The sequence below is a fragment of the Archocentrus centrarchus genome, chromosome 12 (assembly GCF_007364275.1).
Source record: "Archocentrus centrarchus isolate MPI-CPG fArcCen1 chromosome 12, fArcCen1, whole genome shotgun sequence".
Lineage (NCBI taxonomy): Eukaryota > Metazoa > Chordata > Actinopteri > Cichliformes > Cichlidae > Archocentrus > Archocentrus centrarchus.
The window spans coordinates 18793083-18813736 of record NC_044357.1 but is presented as its reverse complement, the minus strand read 5'-3'; the positions used below and the strand labels follow the sequence as shown (position 1 = coordinate 18813736).

Genomic DNA, 20654 nt, shown 5'->3' with positions numbered 1-20654 from the left:
CAAATTGCAACTAATTGTTTGGGTGTTGTAAACACTAGTACCAAAAGTACTCACATGTTGCCACTGCTCTCGGATGAGTGGCCGATATCGAAGGAAGTACTTTAAAGGGAAGGTGTCTATGTCAGGCCAGGTAGCAGGGCTGTGCCAGGATACCTCCAGCCTCCGAGGGTTGAAACGGATCGGGGGTGCGGTCACACGCTCCGGGGGGTCTGGTTTTACTGTAAGGTGGGTATAAACAGTTAGTTAAAGGGGCATATTAAGGTCACTCATTATGCGGAGCATTTACTTACTACTTTAGAGACTTCAGTGATACTTTTTTGGATAATTGTACAATTTTTAATTTTAGAAAAAGAAAACAAAATTTCTCACAGTTATTTCAAGTCAAGCAGTGGTCAACAGTAAGTGGCTGCACTCACAAGGTCAATGCATGAAATGTCAAAGTAGAGAACGACAAATATGAATGTTCACCAGACCCCTGCTACACTGGTTGCACAACAGACATCTGTACAAAGAAAAGCCTGCAATGAAAAGTGAGGGTTTTGAAACATCTGGCAAGGGAAAAGACAGACAGGGATGGTGTAATGGAAGCAGCCACTGAACAGAAGACTGACGTCAGGATCTTCCAGCCTCTAATACATCATTTAGAAAATAATTTTTTTCAAAATCTATCTCCTGCATGACACAATAAAGGGGTCAAATTAATGTTACTATTACCACTGTTCTTAGAATTGTCTTCAGTTTGCAATGTATTCTAAGGTGGAAAAAAAAATGACCTGGGATAAGGCTGAACTGGAAAAAAAAAAAAAAGTTTTGAAAAAAATGATTTCAGCTGAAAAATGTCTGTGGTAACTGTGGCAAGGCAGAAGACGAGAAGCCGTCACTCCCCAATGAAAAGGCATGTGTGTCTGAATACCTGTCCACCGAGAAACACACCAAGACAGAGAGATTGAGAGAATTCAATTGAAAGCTTTTCAGATGATATTGAATGACCCAGTCTTTGTTAGATCACTCCCACAAGGGAACACACCGGCCTGCCACTTAAGCTACATGAAACCCTTTCCTATGTAGACGCACACATAGTACTCAAGCAAATGGATAAGCATGGTAATAATCTCAATGTCTGATAACACACAGGCGGTAGCAGAGGATAAAAGCACCGTGGATAAAAAGCAATGCATGCATATAAAGACTCATAAACAGGCAGCAGACAATTAATGAGTAAAAAAATATGAAAGACAAACAGTTACTGACACATACTTCTCCCATGAGAAAGAGATGTTAGCAATCTGTTTGTGACTTTCAAGTACTTGTGTAAAAATATAAAATAGAGAAGCACACACACAAACAAAAAAAGAAAATTGCATTCTGGCAAAGTGAGAGCAATGTAAAGTCAGTGGAGACCAGAGAGAATAAATTCTCTTTGTTCAGCAGCACCTAATAGAGGAAAAACATGTGCAAGCACAGAACAAAACAGCAAGAAATATGTCTGGGTGGGGCGTCCCTTAGGTTTTTAAAGTATCCATCTGACCTGAAACATATACTATTAGCTTTGTGTTGCATGAGTAATGAACACATCCTTCACTTGATGACCTCTGTGATAGCAACTGGGGCCTGACAAAGAGCTGCTTTTTATAATAGAGATAAAAGAAAGAAAGGATTCACACTTAAAAGAAGGATGTGAAATCTGCCGAGACAATGTAAGTTTGGACATTACTGACCAATACACATGCAGATTTAGAATTGTGCTAATGCTAATACAAAATAAAAAAAAAAAAGTCAGACACATGACCAGAATAAGTATGAAGATAAAATGAACAATGCCATGGCAAATATTAAAAGATGTAGCAACATAAATAAAAAGAAAGGAAGAAAGAATGCTGCATGTGATCATAACCGTTCAATTTTATGACACCCCATTGTTGCATATGTCCATGCATGGCCTGAAAACCTACCATAGCTTTATTCTTTCATATGTGTCCACATTACTGTCCCTCTGTCTTTGTTTCAGTCTCATATTGCACAGTCACTGCAGCCACTTCCTCCTTTTGTTGGTACACTATAACATAACAATCAGATTTTTCCCCTAACTGTATTTACAACATAAAGTCCACTATCTGCTGAAGAAAGGAAAATGGTGTAGGCAGAGGAAGACACAAAAAAGCTGCTGAAAGTTTATCTGACACACAGATTCACTACGGTCCATTTAGGCATAAAAATTTTTAAAAATTCTACAAATGCTATTTTACTTCTGCATGCATGCATCTTGAGGCTTTTTCTGAAACTCTGATTTAGTGATTCTAACACTATTATCATGTGTCTATTCCCTCACCGAATGGTGTAGCCCATTTTTTCTCCAAATACAGAGGCTTTTCAGAAAGAACAAAATCTGGACATCAATTCACTGATGTGCTGGATGACATCGACTAGCAGCACACTTGCGCAAATAGGAAAATCGATCTGCAGTGTTATCTTGCACATTGATCATTGAATCTAGTCTGAGGTTTAATGACAGTTGAGAGTTTTCAAAATGAAGCCCCAAATAAAAATCTCATTTTTGAAAGTAGCCTGGTTTTTAATTAGTGAATGGACTGATTGCACCCGAGCAATAAAGCCAGAAGCTTAAGCACAAGCTGCTGCCTTACTTGTTCAAAACTACAAAGAGACTTAAGTAAAATTTTGTGTTGCTTTCATACAATATAAATTCATATTGCAGTATAATTGTTTGCTTTTTCTGCGAGTGGAATTCCATAAAGATGCTTCTGCCAGAACCAAAAGAAAACAACCAGCACTAATCAGTTTCACTAATTTTTACTTTATACAGCACAATAACAATTACATGCATAATCATTACTCAACAGCCTCTTCTGTGCAAGGAAATCACTGCTATGGTAAAATAGTAGTGCCATACACAGTTGTAATAAAGATAGTCAATGGCAGCATTTGTCAGATACCCCCAAATTAACAGCTGTCAAATTGGGATACAGCAATCTCCCACTTGTGTTGAGGATTCATCTGTTGTGTTTGTAAGTTATTTGAAAATAGGTAGATGTACCTACACTCACCAGCCTCTCCATCAAGTACACCTGTACAGCTGCTCATTAATGCATGTAGACATGGTAAGATGACCTGCCAAAGTTCAAACTGAGCATCAGAATGAGGAAGAAAGGTGATTTAAGTGACTTTGAATGTGGCATGGTTGCTGGTACAGTACCAGATGGTCTGGTCTGGGTATTTCAGAAACCACAGAAATAATCTACTGAGATTTTCCCAACAAACCATCTGTAGGGATTACAGAGAAGAAAACAAACAAACAGAAGGTCCAAAAAAACAAAGTATCCAGCGAGCATCAGTTATCTGGGCAAAAATGCCTTGTTGTGTTGAGGTAAGAGGAAAATGACCAGAATGCTTCGAGTCGATGGGAAGGCAACAGTAACTCAAATAACCACTAGTTACAGCCAAGACATCCAGAAGGGCATCTCTAAATGCACAATGTGCCGAATCCTGAACTGGGTGCCACTCCTGTCAGCTAAAAACAGAAAACTAGTGCTACAATTTGCAGTGACTCACCAAAATTGGACAAGAGAAGATTGGAAACAAGTTGCCTGGTCTGATGACACTTGGTTTCTGTTGTGACCACTGGATGGTAGGCTTGGAATTTGGCCTAAACATGAAAGCATGGATCCATCCTACCTTAAATCAACAGTTTAGGCTCCTGCTGGTGGTGTAATGGTGTGGGGAACATTTCTTGTACACCCCTCAGGGCCCCTCGGTACTAACTGAGCATTGTCTACCTGAGTACTGTTGCTGAGGATGTCCATCCCTCCATGACCACAGCGTACGCAGGGTAACACACCTTGTCACAAATCTCAAATCATCTCAAACTGATTTCTTGAACATGACAACAAGTTTGCTTTACTCAAATGGCCTCCACAGTCACCAGACCTCAATATAACAGAGCACCTTTGGGATGCAGTGAAACAGGAGATTTACATTATGGATGTGCAGCCAACAAGTCAGCAGCAACTGTGTGATGCTTTCATGTCAATATGAACAAAAAACTCTGAGGAACATTTCCAACACCGTGTTAAATCCTTGCCAAGAAGAGTTCTGAAGACAAAAAGGGGGTCAAACTTGATAATTTGGAGAACACAATCTTGAAACCTTTGCCTGTTCCCTTTAATCTGTTTACTGTTACTGACTGAAATCTACTTTGACTGGTTACTTCTGGCACCTGGCTGGCTACTGTAACCCCCACAAACTATCACATTAATACACCTGAATGATGACTCCCCTTTTTAAAAGGAATTATTCAAAGCATGACACAGGTAACAAATAATTTCAGTTGAAAAGCTGCTGTAGCTACTCTGACCTGTCGGAATTAGGTTACAACACATTGTCTTTTATCTCATTGGATGAGTAATGTAGTAAAGCTGAATGACAGCAGGTGCTCAGGTGGGCTGCTGTCAGAACTGCCAGAAAAAAAAAGTTCTTTGTTGTAAGTGAAAATACTTTAACTGCAGAAGCCTTTAAAGTTAGGCGAGATCAGTTAGCGTTTGATCAGCTTGGCACTAGAAAGCTTTAAGTTATCATTTGATGAGTGTGGAGCTTCCTTGAGGGTTCTCTTTGTAACTTCACCCACAGCACGCACATGTAGGGACACACACGCAAGCACACACATCTCATCTCATCTAATTCCATCCCAGCTTTGGTCGGATGAACAAGGACAGTTGAGAATCGTCTTACTCCCGCTCAGAATTCAGAAGTGAACCAGGAAGCATGAAATTGTTTTATTTATTTACGATCTGCCTCGTTGTCCCTGAAAATGAATGTGACTTACATCGTAGAATGGCATAAGAAAGACTTTTAACAATGCAGGAACGCAAGAGCAGATGAGGTGAGGAGAGACAGGAGGGGTACGTTTCAAAACATACTTTGTTAGAAGTTCTGGCCTTTCAACTAGCAACTTTGCAAACTTGGGCTTGTTTTCTAGTGTCAACGACAAAAAGTTTCCATATGATTTTGCCTCTCTTTGGGATCAATGACAGCTGTATCAGTTATCCTGGAGGGAAAGCAAGTGATTGCACAGAAATCTACAGTTCAAAAGAAGCAACCTTTAGTTTAATCAGACCAGAGTATGTAAAGCTACAGTATTACCTAGTTATATGTGGCTGTCAGCAAAATACAAGTTAGTAAGTTTTTAGCCTTAAAAACACAAATATTGTCCAATAACAGCAAAAGAGAAGGAGAGAGCAAAGCAGAGAACACAGGGATCAAGGAATTAAAGGAGGAAGGAAATGCAGGAAAAGAACTGCAAAGTACAAGATGGCTTTAAAGGAAATGAGAGAAGGAAGAGTTAAATGGTATTTTGCAGTGGGGTATTTTTTCTATCACCAATAGTTGAGGGATATTTCCACAGCCAAAGCACTAATCCGTCTACCATTAGCATTTTCATGAGTCCCGTGTCCGGGGCCTGGCAGAGCATGTCACTACCTCATTGGTTACTTATGTGTACACACACACACACACAACACACACACACACACACACACACACATGCAGCCTTTCTTTTCTGTCTCTCTCTCTTTCTTTTTCAATACCTAACCCTCTCAACCGGCACTCCACACAATCGCTCACAGCCCCATTGGTGTCTGTGTGTGTTTATGCACCATGCACACCCATATCACCCTAAGCAATGCAATAGAGCTGAGGACTGCTGGCAGCACTTCCCTTATCTATCAAACTACTCTTCATTCCTTCTTTAAAATGAATTTCTCCTCTTCACTGCTTTCCAGTCAGAGCTGCTTGTGAATTCAAGAGTGTGTTGCTGTTATTATGTGGCCTTCGATAGACTAACTGAAGAAAAACCTCAGAATCGAAACTTCATTTTAAACTGCTTGCCACGTAATCATGAAGATTTTAATTGAAAGAAAAAAATCAGCCAACGGAGGACATTTATGGCTGATTTTTTTTTTTTTTTAGATTAAAACTGACTAAAATGTGCTGATATAGCAGATGGTGTTTTGGCTGAGGGAAAGTGGGGAAACCAGACCATTGATTTGTGACTGTCACATCCTGTCCAAACCTCAATTAAACACTGTTTGCTGCAGAAAAGGTTCAGAGGTCGATTGTTTATTATCTGGTGCCTTTGGTAATGACACGGGTGCGCAGTCAGTGGGTTCTCACTAATGGACTGTGCTGTTGGTTAAAGAAAAAAAAAAGCTGCACACTCTCCCCTATCAGCTGGGTGACATTTATTTGGCCATTGAAATTTCAATTTTCTATGTCTTCCTGGCACCAAGCATTGCTGTGTGTGCAACAAATCTCCAAAGGGAACCAGAAGTGAATGAAATCAGTCATCTGTGGGCAAACAATGCATTAACATTGCTCAGTGGTTGGCATACTCAAAGAAATGCCTTTCACACTCTACATTTTAGTTCTGTTTTTCCTTTGCCAAATACCTGTCAATCTTTGTGGGGAAAAAAAATCTGATTTGTCCCTGAACTATGTGCAGATAATGATTTTAATGAAAAGTGGTAATGTTTTGCAAGCTGAATGATTTAGGAGCAAATACTTATAAGATTTTCAAAATGTCAGTGTGGGTTCCATTGAAACTCTTTGAATTCAGAGCCTAAATGGAACCCTTTAATTGGAGCAAAAACTTAATAGGAAGACGTAAGTGTTTCTTCACTGTGTAACTGCAGTGAAAAGCCTGTAATTCATTTTGAATCACATTTGGTCAACACGCGAGACCTTGTGAGTGCTTTCAGACACAACAGAGGGAAGGAATACGAAAAGAGAACAAGACACAGACCACAAAGCAGAACATACAGTAAAAACCATAACACAAAGACATGTCGTACCTATATTGGACTCTTCAAAGGAGACAGTGGTGGAAGCTTTCCCCAAGGCATTGATTGCTGTTACATTAACTTTGTAGGGGATGCTGGAGAAGACCTCTGGGAAGCGTACATGGCATCGGTTCTTGTGGACCGAGTCTTTCATCACTTCCAGTGAACGCTGATTATATCTGAAGAGAAAACAGTGAGAGCAGGAAAAAGGGACAGCTGTTGCATGTTTTCTGCTTAAATGGAATTCCTACAGACTAACGTGGGAATGCAGAAATACAGTCTGGGGTTTAACCATCTAAATTGGAAGCCCATGGCTTCCTAGGTGTTAATAGTAAAAGTGTTGATGACACTTTTTACATAGACAAAGCCTGTTTTACTATTGGTAAATTTTTTTTTGCAAATTGATAGCAGTTGTGAATGTGAGTGTGAACGGTTATCTGCCTTTATGTGCTAGCCTTGCGACAGATTGGCAACTTGTGCAGGGTGCCCTATGACACCTGGGATAGACTCCAGCTTCCTACGACCCTGAACTGGATGGATGGTAAAACAGTTGCAGGTTAAAGACTGAATGAGTGATACAGTCCTCTTTAAAGAATACATGGATGCTTAACACAAAAGATGCTAAGAAGATTTGAGGATGATGGCATATAAATGTCGAATTAGGCATAATTCAGTAGTACACTGGTTGCATGCTACTCTGTGGCCTACCTGGACACCAAAGACATGTTAATCTGTCTACAGTATGAGTCTTTTTAGATATGCACCACTCATCTTTATTCAAAGAGAATAATATTAAGTTACAGCTTTAATGAAAGCACCTGCCATGGTGTTAGCTGTGGGACTCTGGGAGTTTCCAAGAGAACTCGACAGAGACAGATCCCTACTAAACTGTTAAACCCGTCCAGACAACCAAGGAATGTTTGCTCTTGTTGGACTAAGAAAAACAAAATAATAATATAAATCACTCTTACTATTATATTATTATAATGGCAAAAATTAATAAAATAATGTTCCAAAATCCACAGGCTTCATCCCGAAACACTGGTACACACAACATATGAACTTACTGTACGTCTACTTCAAAGGTAGTGGGGATGTATGTTGAATGCTGCTGGTGCCAGCTGCAGTAAAAACCTTTGGGGTAGGTGTTGGACCTACAGGTGACAGTAGGCTCCCGAGGGGGAACTACAGAGACAATAAACAGGAGAGAAGAGAGGGGAAGGTGGTTAACTAATGTCTTCAGGTAGACATTTGAGGCAGCCATGAAAAGAAACATACCAAGAGGAGGGATCACAATTAGATTAATGCATATTACAATCTTTAAATGCAATACAGCTGTGCCTTACACATTACCTTATTGCATAACTTCTTTATGATCAAACGTTTAATTAAAAATGCTACTGCTACTCAGTTGAAATTAAGCCATGTTTCTGGCATATTTTTTGATAGGTTTTAATTTATTTAGTTGCTGTTGTGTACTATATTTAAATATTTAATAACACAAATTAAAATTTAATAAAGGTTTAATTAAAATGACACAAATGGGTTTTTTTTTTCAAGGTTTTAGAGGATGGGTTTTCTATAAACTTAATCTCAGGCAAAATTAAAAGTGATTTTTTTTTTTTTTTATACCTTCAATCAGTGTTTTGGGTCAGGTTTAACATTTGATTTAATTCAGTGTGTCAGTGACACTCACTACTGTGACTGAAAAATTAGAGGGATTTATTTTCTTATTTGTAAGAATTTTGGGTTTATGGAGTAAATTGAATTATGGAAAAATGAAGCAGCAGGGATTGGGTGGTAGGGGGATTGGTGTCGGGTGGTGGTGTTTATGCTGTGCCGAGACATGGAGGATATTGAAGTGGTAGAGCAAAACAAGAATAAAAGAGGTTGGCAAGAAAACGTGATGTTACACCAGCTCTAACCTCCTCTGAGATTAGGGTTCTTTTTCACAGTTATCCAAGCATGTACTCATCTGCCACTCCCTCACTCTCCCCACAACTTTTCAGTCTTTTACCTTTGCTATCTCTAATACAGTGCATGGACAGAGCTCGTTCACTAAACCAATTTATATTTATAATTTTGGACTTTTCATTTCTTTCTGCCTCATGAAGTGGTATCCAGAGGTTATTCAGATTATGGGGTTTGTATTAAATATTGGATAAGACAGATAAAGTCATTGATTAAAATAATGATCTGAAATCAAACAATTTCTTTCTTTGGACTTGTGTCTTAAAGGTCTCTTTAAGAGCCATTAACCTGATCTGTGCAGACATACAGAGCTGCCCAGTAGAGAAGCCTATGAAGAACCACTGTATGTTTTTTTAGCCCATGGCTTCCTGGGTATGGTCAGAAAAAAAAGAGGCTAATTACACAGATCGATGTTGAAAAGATGGCTCATTACCTGCTTGGAATAATGTGGGCAGAAATAGAATATTTCAAACAGCAGCATCTTGATAATGTTTAGAAACAAACTTTGGGGGAAATAGTTATTGAAATGATTTATGTTGGAATGGTGTACAGAGCTGTCTTTCAATTTAGAACAAAAAGTGCATTCAGTTTTTTTTTAACGGTCATTTTGCTTTAATATGTTTTCAGCACTATGTACAGTTACTGAAAACATTATTTAAAGTTAATTAGCTAGTACTTTAAGAAAATTATTAAATAATAAAATCTACATCTAAATTTCCAGTATGACTGGCTTGACAACAAAATAGTGCCTATTCTAGTTACACTGAAGCTCTGTGGGACTGATACAGTACCATCTGCAGGACTGTTTGTTCTTGTCTTTAGTGAAAACAGTTATTTAGGACTCTGACTGTATGCTTGGGCCGATTGCATCACCCTGCAGAATGAATTTGGGATCAATCATAAGTCTTCCTACAGCTAAACCTCTCAGCTGAACATCTAAAATGTCTAAAACCTTTGCACAGAGCTAGATAAGTCTAGATCACTCTTTGCAGTGATTTAAATAATAGTCACAGTGCTGATGAAATAAATGGAAATGTCTTGATAGCTCATCAGTGGCAGGCATTTCCTGGGTCAGAAGAAAGATGCAAAGTGACTCTATCAACTGTGAGCACCACTTTTGGTTGTGAGTGATTTATCCACTGTGTTTTTCTCACCACTTATAATTACTGAGTAGATGTAATTAATCTGTGGCAGTGGTTTCAGAAAAAAAACAAAAAAAACAAAAAAAAAACACTTTTCCCTTGTTTTTCTTGATATCTCAGCACTTTCTCTCTCTGGCTGTGCACTTATTATGGCTTTGCGATTATAAAAATAAAATAATAATAACTGTAATAGTATGCATTTTAAATAATCTAGAAGTGCCTGTTTCAGTTTTTCCAAATTTGTAATTGTGACACTGCAACATCATTGTAAATTCCCTTGAACATCTCCCTCAAGGTGTATTCGGTCAAACACATATACGCTCACACACCCACAAGCAAGACATATGCGTGCCTGGCTGCAGTGGGGTCATTTCACTGTCACACCAATCAACTGTGTTTAAACGGTCACCAAGGCAACTAATTAGCCTGTCAATAACGTCTAATGATGAGGTGCCATGGACGACAATCCAATCACACTCAATTAATCGTGGAGACTAATTGGGGCCATCTCAATCATTGGCTTCTCATCTGAGAGTTTCAGTCAAAGTCGTGAAACACAATGTTAAACACAAGGATATCACCACACACTATTGTCGACACGGGGTGACACAACACACACAACACACACACACAACACACCACACACACACACCACACGCACACACACACAGAATTGGGGCTGTTTTCATTCATCATCCATAATCAGTGAAAACTGCATTTTAAGAACCTGTAAAATCTCAAACACAGCCGCTACTCTGCTAGAGAAAAGAGAAGCAGCAAGAGGAAAGTTGAAAGGCAGAAATTGTGCAGATTGTAAGGGAGACCAGGTGTAAAGAAGATGAGCAAAAGTGTGTGTGCTCATGCCAGCCATGTTTGTAATGGTTTGTTTGAACTCTGGAGTGTTTGTTCCTTTAATTTAGTTCAGTTTCCCACTTGTGAGTGGTGCCAATCAAACTACCACTGAGACACCTTGAAAGGGCAGTTCCTACTGCAGGGTTCTTGAAAGGGGGCTGAGGTGTGGCTTGTCAGGAGGGAGAAAGCTATCTCAACCATCTATCCATCCACAATAGCTAAGGGCCATCCCAGCTATCCTAGCGCATGAAGCGGAGTACACCCTGGACAGGTTTCCTGTCTGTTGCAGAGCTAACACAGAGAGGCTGTTGGAGCCATTTCTGTTATTTGATCTAATGAAAGATATTTTTTGTTAAATTCGTATCGATAAAATGTGCATTATTTTACTTTATCAGTTGCTAAAGCGCCCCAACCACGGGCTCAAATTTTAAGTTCCAGGTTCACTGAAATGTGAACTGTTAAGCCAACATTTAATACTTGTGGTTCGAGCCCTTCTATTTAAATCTGGAAGATTGTTAAAACAAATTGTTATTATCATTACATTTAATGGCAATGTAATTAAAAACAGATGGAAGAAACAGGGTCTGTAATAGAACAGTGGCAGAAGGGGAAATGAGGACATGAGGGGGAAGGATGAAAGGGGGAAAAAATGGATTGACATGGGTGGAAGTAAAGAAGAAACAGCTCAAAGATAAAGGGGCAGCACATGAAAATGTAGAGGAGATGACACAAGACAGCATTCTCTCATCATAGTATACTAATGTGCACTTAAAAAACAAACAAACAAACAAACAAAAAAACACATGCAACATATATGTATGCGCATTCACAAAGAGCTGCTGCAATTTCTCTAGTAATATTACAACATCAAAAGCTTTCAATGAATCTCATAAAAACAGAGTTAAAAGAGCAAGAGATCACACACCTGTAGAACAAAGACAGTATAAATATTAAAGCAAATAAAACAATAATTGATATTAAAATTACATTGTGCAGGTTGTCATTTTTTATGTGAACCACTCTGTGACATATAACCTGAGCCAATGGCACACAGGACACCGCTCATGAATAAATGTGATTTGAATTAGTGTGCTTTCATCATCTCGTTTGAATTGCTAAATCAATCGTGTTTCTGAAGGTGCTTTTTGTTAGCCTCATGAACCACACACCACATGTGTGCATACGCAAGTAAGGTTACTTTTTAATGGAAATAGGTTGAGGAAATGCATACAGATTTGTTCTTGGAAGGTAACCCCATTAGTTATTAATAATATTAAGTAAAAATTGTGCTTAAAAACTGAGAACAATTGGGAGCCAAAGTACTAAACCCATAAATCAATATAGAGTTCCTATTTTGACTGGATTGGATTACCTAATTAAAGTTTTAACAGTGAGCTGATGTCAGTCTCAGAGAAACTTGATTATTGTTTCCTGTAGGTTTTTCATTACATCGACAAGCAGCCAATAAGCTTTGTTGTTGTTTCTCTCTCCCCATACTCTCTCTTCTTCTCTGCCACTATTATAAACCTGTCGCACAAAAATTCTACATCTTGCAAAAGAGGTTTTTTTGTCACAGGAGCACTCACACAAACACAGAAATGCGATGAGGGACAATGACATCCAGTTGCCTGGTTGCTAGGCTGCAGACACTGTAGTAAATGCTATTTGGTTGTGTTGGTAGCCTCCCTGTTGCTTTGTGTTTGTGTTCATATGCATGCCACATTCATTTCATTTTGTGCAGTGTGTGTCCATGTGTTCGCAGTGGATTCTCCTGCTATGACAACAACGATGAATGCATTTTCTTCCCTTTTTGCAATTTCTCCATTCATTCACTTAATAATAAACATTACAGTTTATGGGCCTGACAAAAACACAAAATTGCAACTTTATCAGTCTTCCTAGGTCAGACACCCTGATCATGTTTTCCCTGATTCCATTTTTGCTTTCCTGGAATCAATTTGACAAACTAGAAACCAATGTTGTTACAATAGCTACCGAATCCAACTATTCAACTACCTATCCATCCATCTGTCTAAATTCTCTTTCAGTTCAAAAATCACATTTTTAGAAATCCTGTTGGAAAGAACTATATTCTCTTGGAGTCTGTGCCACTCTGAATGGGATAACTTGTTTAGGCAGATGGCTTTGGTCTCTGCTTGAGTCAGCCTGCCAATGCCAGGCTCACTGCATTTTAGATTAGCTTAGTCATGTGTCACGGGAGAAAAAGAAATGTAAATAAAACTGTAGAACAAAGTCATAGAGACTCTGTGGTGCCTTTTTGTCCAGACCAGCTGTCTTGGCTAAGGGTAATGTAATTGTGGTGTAATATTTTTAACTGTCATTCCAAAGCTATGATAAATTGTGCATGGACAGCCGGGTGTGCATGTGACTGCTATTTGCGTCTGCGCAATGAGGATATGCAATTTTATGCATACATAATCACAACAATATGGGAGTATAAAAAATAGAGTTTGTCTGTGTTGTATGTGCACTTGTGTGTGCCAGTAAAAGTTTGTGTGTGCCTGAAGTTATGATTAGCACATTTTAAAAAGTATCTCCAACCCACTAGTAAACAGTTTAGTTTCCTTTTAAGTGGTTACATGTACACATTTTTAGTCAAAGGCATTTTTTGGAGTCTTTGAAAACTTCTAGATCTCAAAATTTAAAACTAGAACGTACAATTCCTGAAGAAACTGCAATGTGATTGCTGATGGCTTGCTTGCAACTGCTGAAGGTGGCTGTTCATAATCTTGACTCGGTTGACATTTTGAAAGCAAACGGTAAGTGGCTCTTATATAGTGCCTTTCTACTCAGTTGCGCACTCAAAGTGCTCATTCACTCAAAGTCCCATTCACCCAATCAGACACATTCATGCTTTTGCTTTTATCTATGCTTAAGCGCTGTCTAGCATCCACGCACTTCACATACTTCAGCACACAGACTGGTAGAGTCAGGGCTCAATCATCCCTTCTACAGTGGAAAGTGGAACCACATTTTCACCATTTATAATATTGTAGCAGCAACTTTAAGCAATTTTACTATTTCTCCCCCTAGTGGCAAAACTGCATGAAACTTAACAGCATTCATTGTATCAGTCAGCACACTTGTAGCCAGCTTAGGTTATAAGGGGATAAAGGTTTTACTAGTTTCATCAGATATTACCGAACCCACAAATGTTCACTACATGCTCATGGGCAAACATTAAATAGTATGTCAAATCAAACACACATGCAATATCAAGAGTCATTCGAGCATCATGTGCTTTCAGCAATCGCACGAACAAATGTATTTAAAAAAAGGAAACACTAACAAAAGCAAGCAAGTACTTGTGCGCATTTTGCAAGTGTGTGCACTTATTGTGGCGCTATTTCATTAAACAGGACTTTAAGTCTAGTTCACACAATCACCCAGATTATGTGCACACTGAGCTCTCTTTTCTGTTTCTTGCTTCTTTTCTACCTTCCGTCTGTATCCATCTTTGTTCTCATCCTTCCATCCACTCTTTCTCTCTCAGCAGTCCCCTGGTTTAGAGCTGTTTCTTAACATGAGTGAGTGAATAGAGGGGCAGCGGGTGTGCATGCCCACACATATACGCACACACTGCACAGCACAATGATGCCTTGGCATTCCAGGAATGTCTATGAGCCAATTGGAAACAGCCGTGTGTGAGGGATGAATGAGTGAAAAGAGGATGGATACCTTATGAGCGCATCAGGAGTTGATAAGGGACACAAATTTATTTCTTAAATAACACTTTTCTTTTACTTAAAGTAAGATTTCTTCATATTCACTGATCACTAATGAAGCTCTGATAACGGCTAATATAAAATAATTGAAACAGATGTCTAACCACGATACACAAGCTGTAATAAACTAGAATACCTTTTAAAAAGGACTAAAAAAGGCACAGAGGTGGTGAAAGGGCTGCACTGACCTCTGCAGCTCTGAAGGTCAGACACAGGAGACAACCATTATACCTGAACACTTAAATACCCTGCAGCCAGTCTCTCACTCCCACTGAAGCACACGCACACTCACTTAGCCAACTGACATCACAAATCTTGCTCAAAGCTCAGGAATAACATCTTGAATTTCACGGGAACATAATTCTCAAGAAGCTTCACACCTGAAAACAAAATCTCTTCTTGTCAACAGTTTTCTTTCTCAGAGAACAAAATGTCTTTTGAGCAGGGTTGTTGATGCTATAATGTGACAGGACAGGTTTCATGACTGCATACTCACTTAAACAATCAATACACAGCACTTAATACATTCACTCACTACATGATACATGATCTTATTTTATTTGTGCATCACTTGGTCCGCTGAGTGTTCCTGACTTGCCTCAGAACTCTGCACAAACTTGCAGCCTTAAATACAGATGCTTATGAGAGCCTGTGGATTCCTTTCATACTACATAATTCTGGCCATATTTCATTATTATTTATTTTGAAAGTGCAGTGAAGATTGCCAGGAAAGTTGAGAAACAGCATGGTGCCATTCATGAGTGATTTGTTCATTTAAAAGTAATCTTCTTAGTGAAACTTGGATTTTCAACTTTTCAAGCTGTAGTCTCACATGCCTGGACCTTTTTTTTTTTTTTTTTTTTTTTGCCCCAGTTATTTTCAGCTAGTGCACAGCGTCCACAGCAAAGGTTTGGCATTGCGGGGACCAATGAATGAAACAAAAACAGTAAAAATAAATGGGAAAAAAGAGAGAAAAAAGATGTGGGTATTTGTTTTTTTTCTCATACTTAACCAAAGAGAAATTCATCGTTTTATCCCAGTGGCTGAATACCTCGGAGCAGGATCTAGTTAACGATTGCTTTTGTCAGGGCCACCGCAGCACAACAAACAATTTGCCTAGCAGGGAATTGAGCCCAGCTGCATGTCAAATTATACATATGACAGGATGACACAAATTTAGGCATCACAATACTCATAATTCTTCCTTTTTAAGTGCGAAATGGATAGGATACTTCTTATTTTCAGCTGTTCTTCCCTTGCTCATACCCTATTTGATTAGTGTAATTTCTAAAACTTTCTATGAAGCTCTTTTTGTTACTTTAGCGTAAAATATGAACATGCTATGTATGTTTGTTTTTTTGTCTCAGTATTAATTTAATAATAATTTCAGCAGCACTTTCAATTGCTTAACTCAATGTGAAGAGCAAAGTAAGAGAACACAACATGGATGGTTGGACATTTAGAGGAAGCTGCAGATAAAGAAAAAGGATGACATAATGCTAGAAATGAAGAAGAGATTTCTATTACATCACTGAAAAAAACTGTTCACACCAAGCAGTAGGTAAATGGTAAAAGAGCTGCATTTATATAGCACTTTTCTAGTCTTATCGACCACTCAAATGGTTTCACTGCAGCATCTTACTTACAGGTAACCTTTTAGTGTGCAAAGCCAAAATTTGAGTGCAGTAAAGCACTTGAGTTGAGATGTCTCTAGTCACACTAAGAGGTAAAGCTCTGTGTCACTACAGCAATAATAGCCAGAGGCCCTGTCACCGCTGTGACAATTGCCTCTTAGCTGATGTATCCATGATGGTGTAATGAGTGACAACCTGGGATTGACCAATCAGAGGTGTCACTCTGCCAAACGCTCAAACAGCTAACTGCCGTGACTTCCAGAGAGAGGGATGAGAGAGGCAGGTAACACCCAAATAGCTGATGTCTGAATCGAAACAGCTGACTCCCTTTAAATTTAGCTGTCAGATTCAAAGCTAGACAGACAGACAGATACACAGGAAGACAGGCAGGGAGATGAAGAGAAATCAAAAGTGTCTGGCCTGTAAAGCTTGGGGCCATCATTGTTAATTCAGCCAGCAGCTTTGTGCTGGAGCCCACTGTGCTGTCTTTTTACATAAACCACGCTCTCTTTATGGAGTTATGAAAGGTGTCACATTACTATGGAGGCACAAAGACTCATTCTGCTCAGTGAGAAACCTTTACACACATAAACTGGTAGAAAAAGGTCAAACAGGCAGCTGCACGAACTGTGAGTACCTTAAAGCAAAAATAGCAGGCTAGAATGCACATGCAGTACACAACCATAGAACTAAAGAGATGGAGCATTTTATGCAACCACATCTTGGGCTACTGCAGAATAACAGTGATTCATACTAATACTGTAATGCTATTCTAATGGAATGTTTGCTCAGAGACTTTAAGCTACATGGTTTCAATCAGGTCCTCCTACACCAGCTGTGCACAAGCCGATCTAACCCAGGCTCCCTGTCAGCCAAGCTGGAAGATTTCAGCTCTTGGCAATGTCAGCAAGAGTATAAGTGCCTGCAAAACTTCAAAAAGAAACAAGTACTGTCTGCGTTTTCTCAGTACTGCATGTGTCAGTTAGTGAATGTGAAAGAGTATCCGTAACATGTTATTTTGTAGAGGTATAAACAGTATACTTTAATAAGAGAAAACAAGGATTGAAAATACATGCCGGATCATCCAGGTAGCTTTACTCTGGATCTGAAGGTCCTGCTAGAAAAGAAAAAAAAAAAAAAAAAAAGGCTCATATTGGCCAAAAGTCAATGGCTGAGATTATTCAGTGGTAATCATATTATGATTATATGATTGGATTGAATTTTTCATCAATTCTGCTACTGGAAACTAATTCAATTAATTTTCAAGGCTTTTTTTTTTAAATAAATTAAAATTGTGGATAATGTAACAAAAAATGTAACAAAAGGCCAAAGCAGCAGAAGAGTTTAATAATGCTCTGCAAGTCTTATGAAATGTTGCCCGTTACAAAGATGGCTTGGCCTCATTTTTGGAACGTAACACAAAACTACTGTGAAGAAAGAAAATGATACAAATTATAGTAACATCAGCAATGCAGAGTTATTCTGAATTCTGAAGCTGTCTAAAGGGATATATTTCACATCGGATTTTGTGCAGATGTCAAAATTCGATGTGACCTTTTCCCTTAACAGTTCTTAAATCCACTTCTGCTCAGACCTGGTCACTGTGCATCACAAGTGTGATTTATTACTCGTCAAAGCATGGAAAGGAAGTGACAGTGTGGCGTACTCTAACATGTCCTTCTCCAGAGACTCGAGAACATAATCATAAAATTCAGCTGCTTTATCCCAGAGATAAAATGTCCAAAACCTTCCAGTTCTGGAGGCAAGAACCAGCAGGGAGGAAGGATAAATTAAGGCAATAAAGCAAGCAGGAGTCAGTCTACATGGTTCAGTGAAAAAAACAAACAGTGATCTCATTCCCACAGGCGCATTTTGGCAAAAGCACAACCACAACAGGATGCTCTTATCACACCTATCCTCATTCCTCTGAGTGCTGTTTGGAGTCAGCAGCGGGGAAGCACACACACACACACACACACACACATGCACACACATGCACACACACACACATTCACACACACCTTGAGTTTTGAGCTCAACCCTGAGTCAGAGTGATGGGGTAAAGTTAATTTGATTTTCCTTTTTTTGTTTGTCTCCAAGCAGATTTTATGATATTACCAAATGGAAAAGTTTGAGAAGAAATCAGAGACTATAAATACTAACATACAACACTGAATAGGAGAATTTTCCTTCCCTAAGACACTTGTTTTCTTCTCAAATTGTTGTAACTTAAAGTGCAAAGATGCCTGACTATATCTCTTCTATATATCCTAAAACAGAATAGTTTTTTGGGTATATATAAAGCCTTGAACTGATTAATTCTTTAAAGAAATCCAAAGAAGTTTCAGTCATACATTTGCATTAAAATATTGCGTAAAAAGATTGTTCCCACCTTGGCATTTTGGATGCCAGATGCCAGTATATAGTTTGGAAATCATAGCTGGAGATTATAACTACACTGGAGATGGCATTCTGGGGTTAGATCCAAACTCTTTTTTGTTTGTTTGTTTGTTTGTTTGTTTTTTAATGGAGCTGTACTGCTGAGCAATGCTCAATGTGAATTCTTAATTTCATTTTCATTTTATTCTGTTTTGTTTTACTGAGAAATGTAGATTCTCTATGGGAACTGTTGAGTGTGTGGCGGACAGAGAGAGGGAGACAGGCGGGTCATGGGGGGGTGTCAGAGATTAAAAGCAAGGAACAGAGAAAAAAAACATACACAAATAGAAAGAGAAAGAAAAGAAAGAAAGTGAGTGGGCAAGAGAGAGGAAAAAAGAGGATAAATGACACTTATTGTTCCTTCCTCTTGCTGTCAGTTCTAAGTAATGCTAATGATTAGGCAATCTGACAGGATGGCACGCACGTGCGCGTACACGTACACACACACACACACACACACACACACACACACACACACACACATTCACGCTGACCAGTCTTAAAAGCATTGCAGGCGAGTGTACAAGGGAACAAACAGCCATGTAATGTGGCAGTTTCTTCTCATTGACACTGGGCACTGGAATGCAGCACCAGGGGGGGTAGAAGACATGGTGTGTGTGTGTGTGTGTGTGTTGTGTGTGTGTGTGTGTGTGTGGGGGGGGGGGGGGGGGGGGGGGGGGGGGGGTAGGGGGGTGGGGGTGGGGGGGGGGGGGGGGGGTAGAAGGGGGGGGGGGGGGGGGGGGGGGGGGGGGGGGGGGGGGGTAGAAGGGGGGGGGGGGGGGGTATAGCTAAGCATTTTTTTTTTAAAAAGATTTTAAAAATTATGATTGAAATTATGATTTTCAACTAAAAGCAGAAATCACTGCAAACCTTAATTTGTTGAGAAAGAAAAACAAAACCATCTTAACAGGTTCACTGACACTGTGCGGCTCGAGTTGCCATGAGACAGCAGCTGCATTTCCTCATCATATGATTTTTTTTATTTATTAATGTTGAGATGAAAAATGCTTCTACTTCCTGGACTCCTCAGATTAATTGTGTTTTGTCAGACTTTCTTTGAATAGCAGGTCATCGACATACAGAAAAAACAAGCGCCATAGAGAGGATGTTTTTTGTTTTGTTTTTGATTGGTTTGGTTTTACATACTGGAGTATTACCCAAGCTACTTTTCCCTGGAATATCAGCAAGATTTACTGTGGCCTTAAAGGCTTTGTGCACTGTTTAGATTTGAAATCAAAACTAAGTTACAAGCCAAAACACAATCTGACTCGACTAATAAACCAAAAACAGTTGTACTTGTGTCTTTATTTGAAAAAAGAAAAGATTAATCCTGCGCACTGGAAAAAGTATGTAAACCCCTGAGTTAATGTTCTCCAAAAGCTACTTTCAGTCGTTCTTCCAAGATTTGTACTTGTGGCTGTAGAGGCTTTTGCCCTTTAAACACAGACCTTAAAAACTCTGGTTAGTGAAACAGTCTCCTTTTCTCAAGAGCAAACAGTCGACGTAAACTAGGCAGTAATCACAACAGCTTTCACAGGACCGTAGAAGTAGGCTCAAGGAGATACTGGAGTGGATTTCTGAAGACCACGTTAAAACAAATTGTATACAGGAAAATCAGAAATGATGCTACACTCCCCAGTAGCGGCCACTGGACAAAGATCACATCAAGAGCACTATGTGCAATTTTAAAGGTGAGGAAAAAGAACCCGAGGGTAACGACTAAAAACTGTATAAATCTCAACAACTTGACAAAATCTTTGTTGGTGTGGTCACTAAGAGAAAAACACTGAACAAGAGCGGTGTTAATGAAAGGACAGTATTACACCACCTGGATGTTCAAATCAATTCAATCCAATCCAGTCCAATCCAACTGTATTTATACAGCTTCAAATCACAACAAACAGTCACCTCAAGGTGCTTTATATTGTAAGGTAAAGACCCTATAATAATTTCACAACATTTCTGACACACTGCATTGTGGGCAGTTAATGTTGGCAGCAGAAATGGAAACTATGCTGGGAG

At 39.1% G+C, this 20654-nt stretch overlaps 1 protein-coding gene across 1 annotated transcript in view; it reads right to left on the bottom strand.

The window, feature by feature from the left end:
- cntfr (ciliary neurotrophic factor receptor) overlaps positions 1-20654 on the bottom strand; it is a 222741-nt gene that overhangs the window by 30612 nt on the left and 171475 nt on the right. Inside the window, exons 5-7 of the mRNA XM_030742634.1 lie at positions 7916-8033; positions 6861-7027; positions 55-218 (exon numbers count right to left, since the gene is read on the bottom strand). Of these exons, the coding sequence (XP_030598494.1) occupies positions 55-218; positions 6861-7027; positions 7916-8033 (449 nt within the window). The remainder of the gene's footprint in view (positions 1-54; positions 219-6860; positions 7028-7915; positions 8034-20654) is intronic.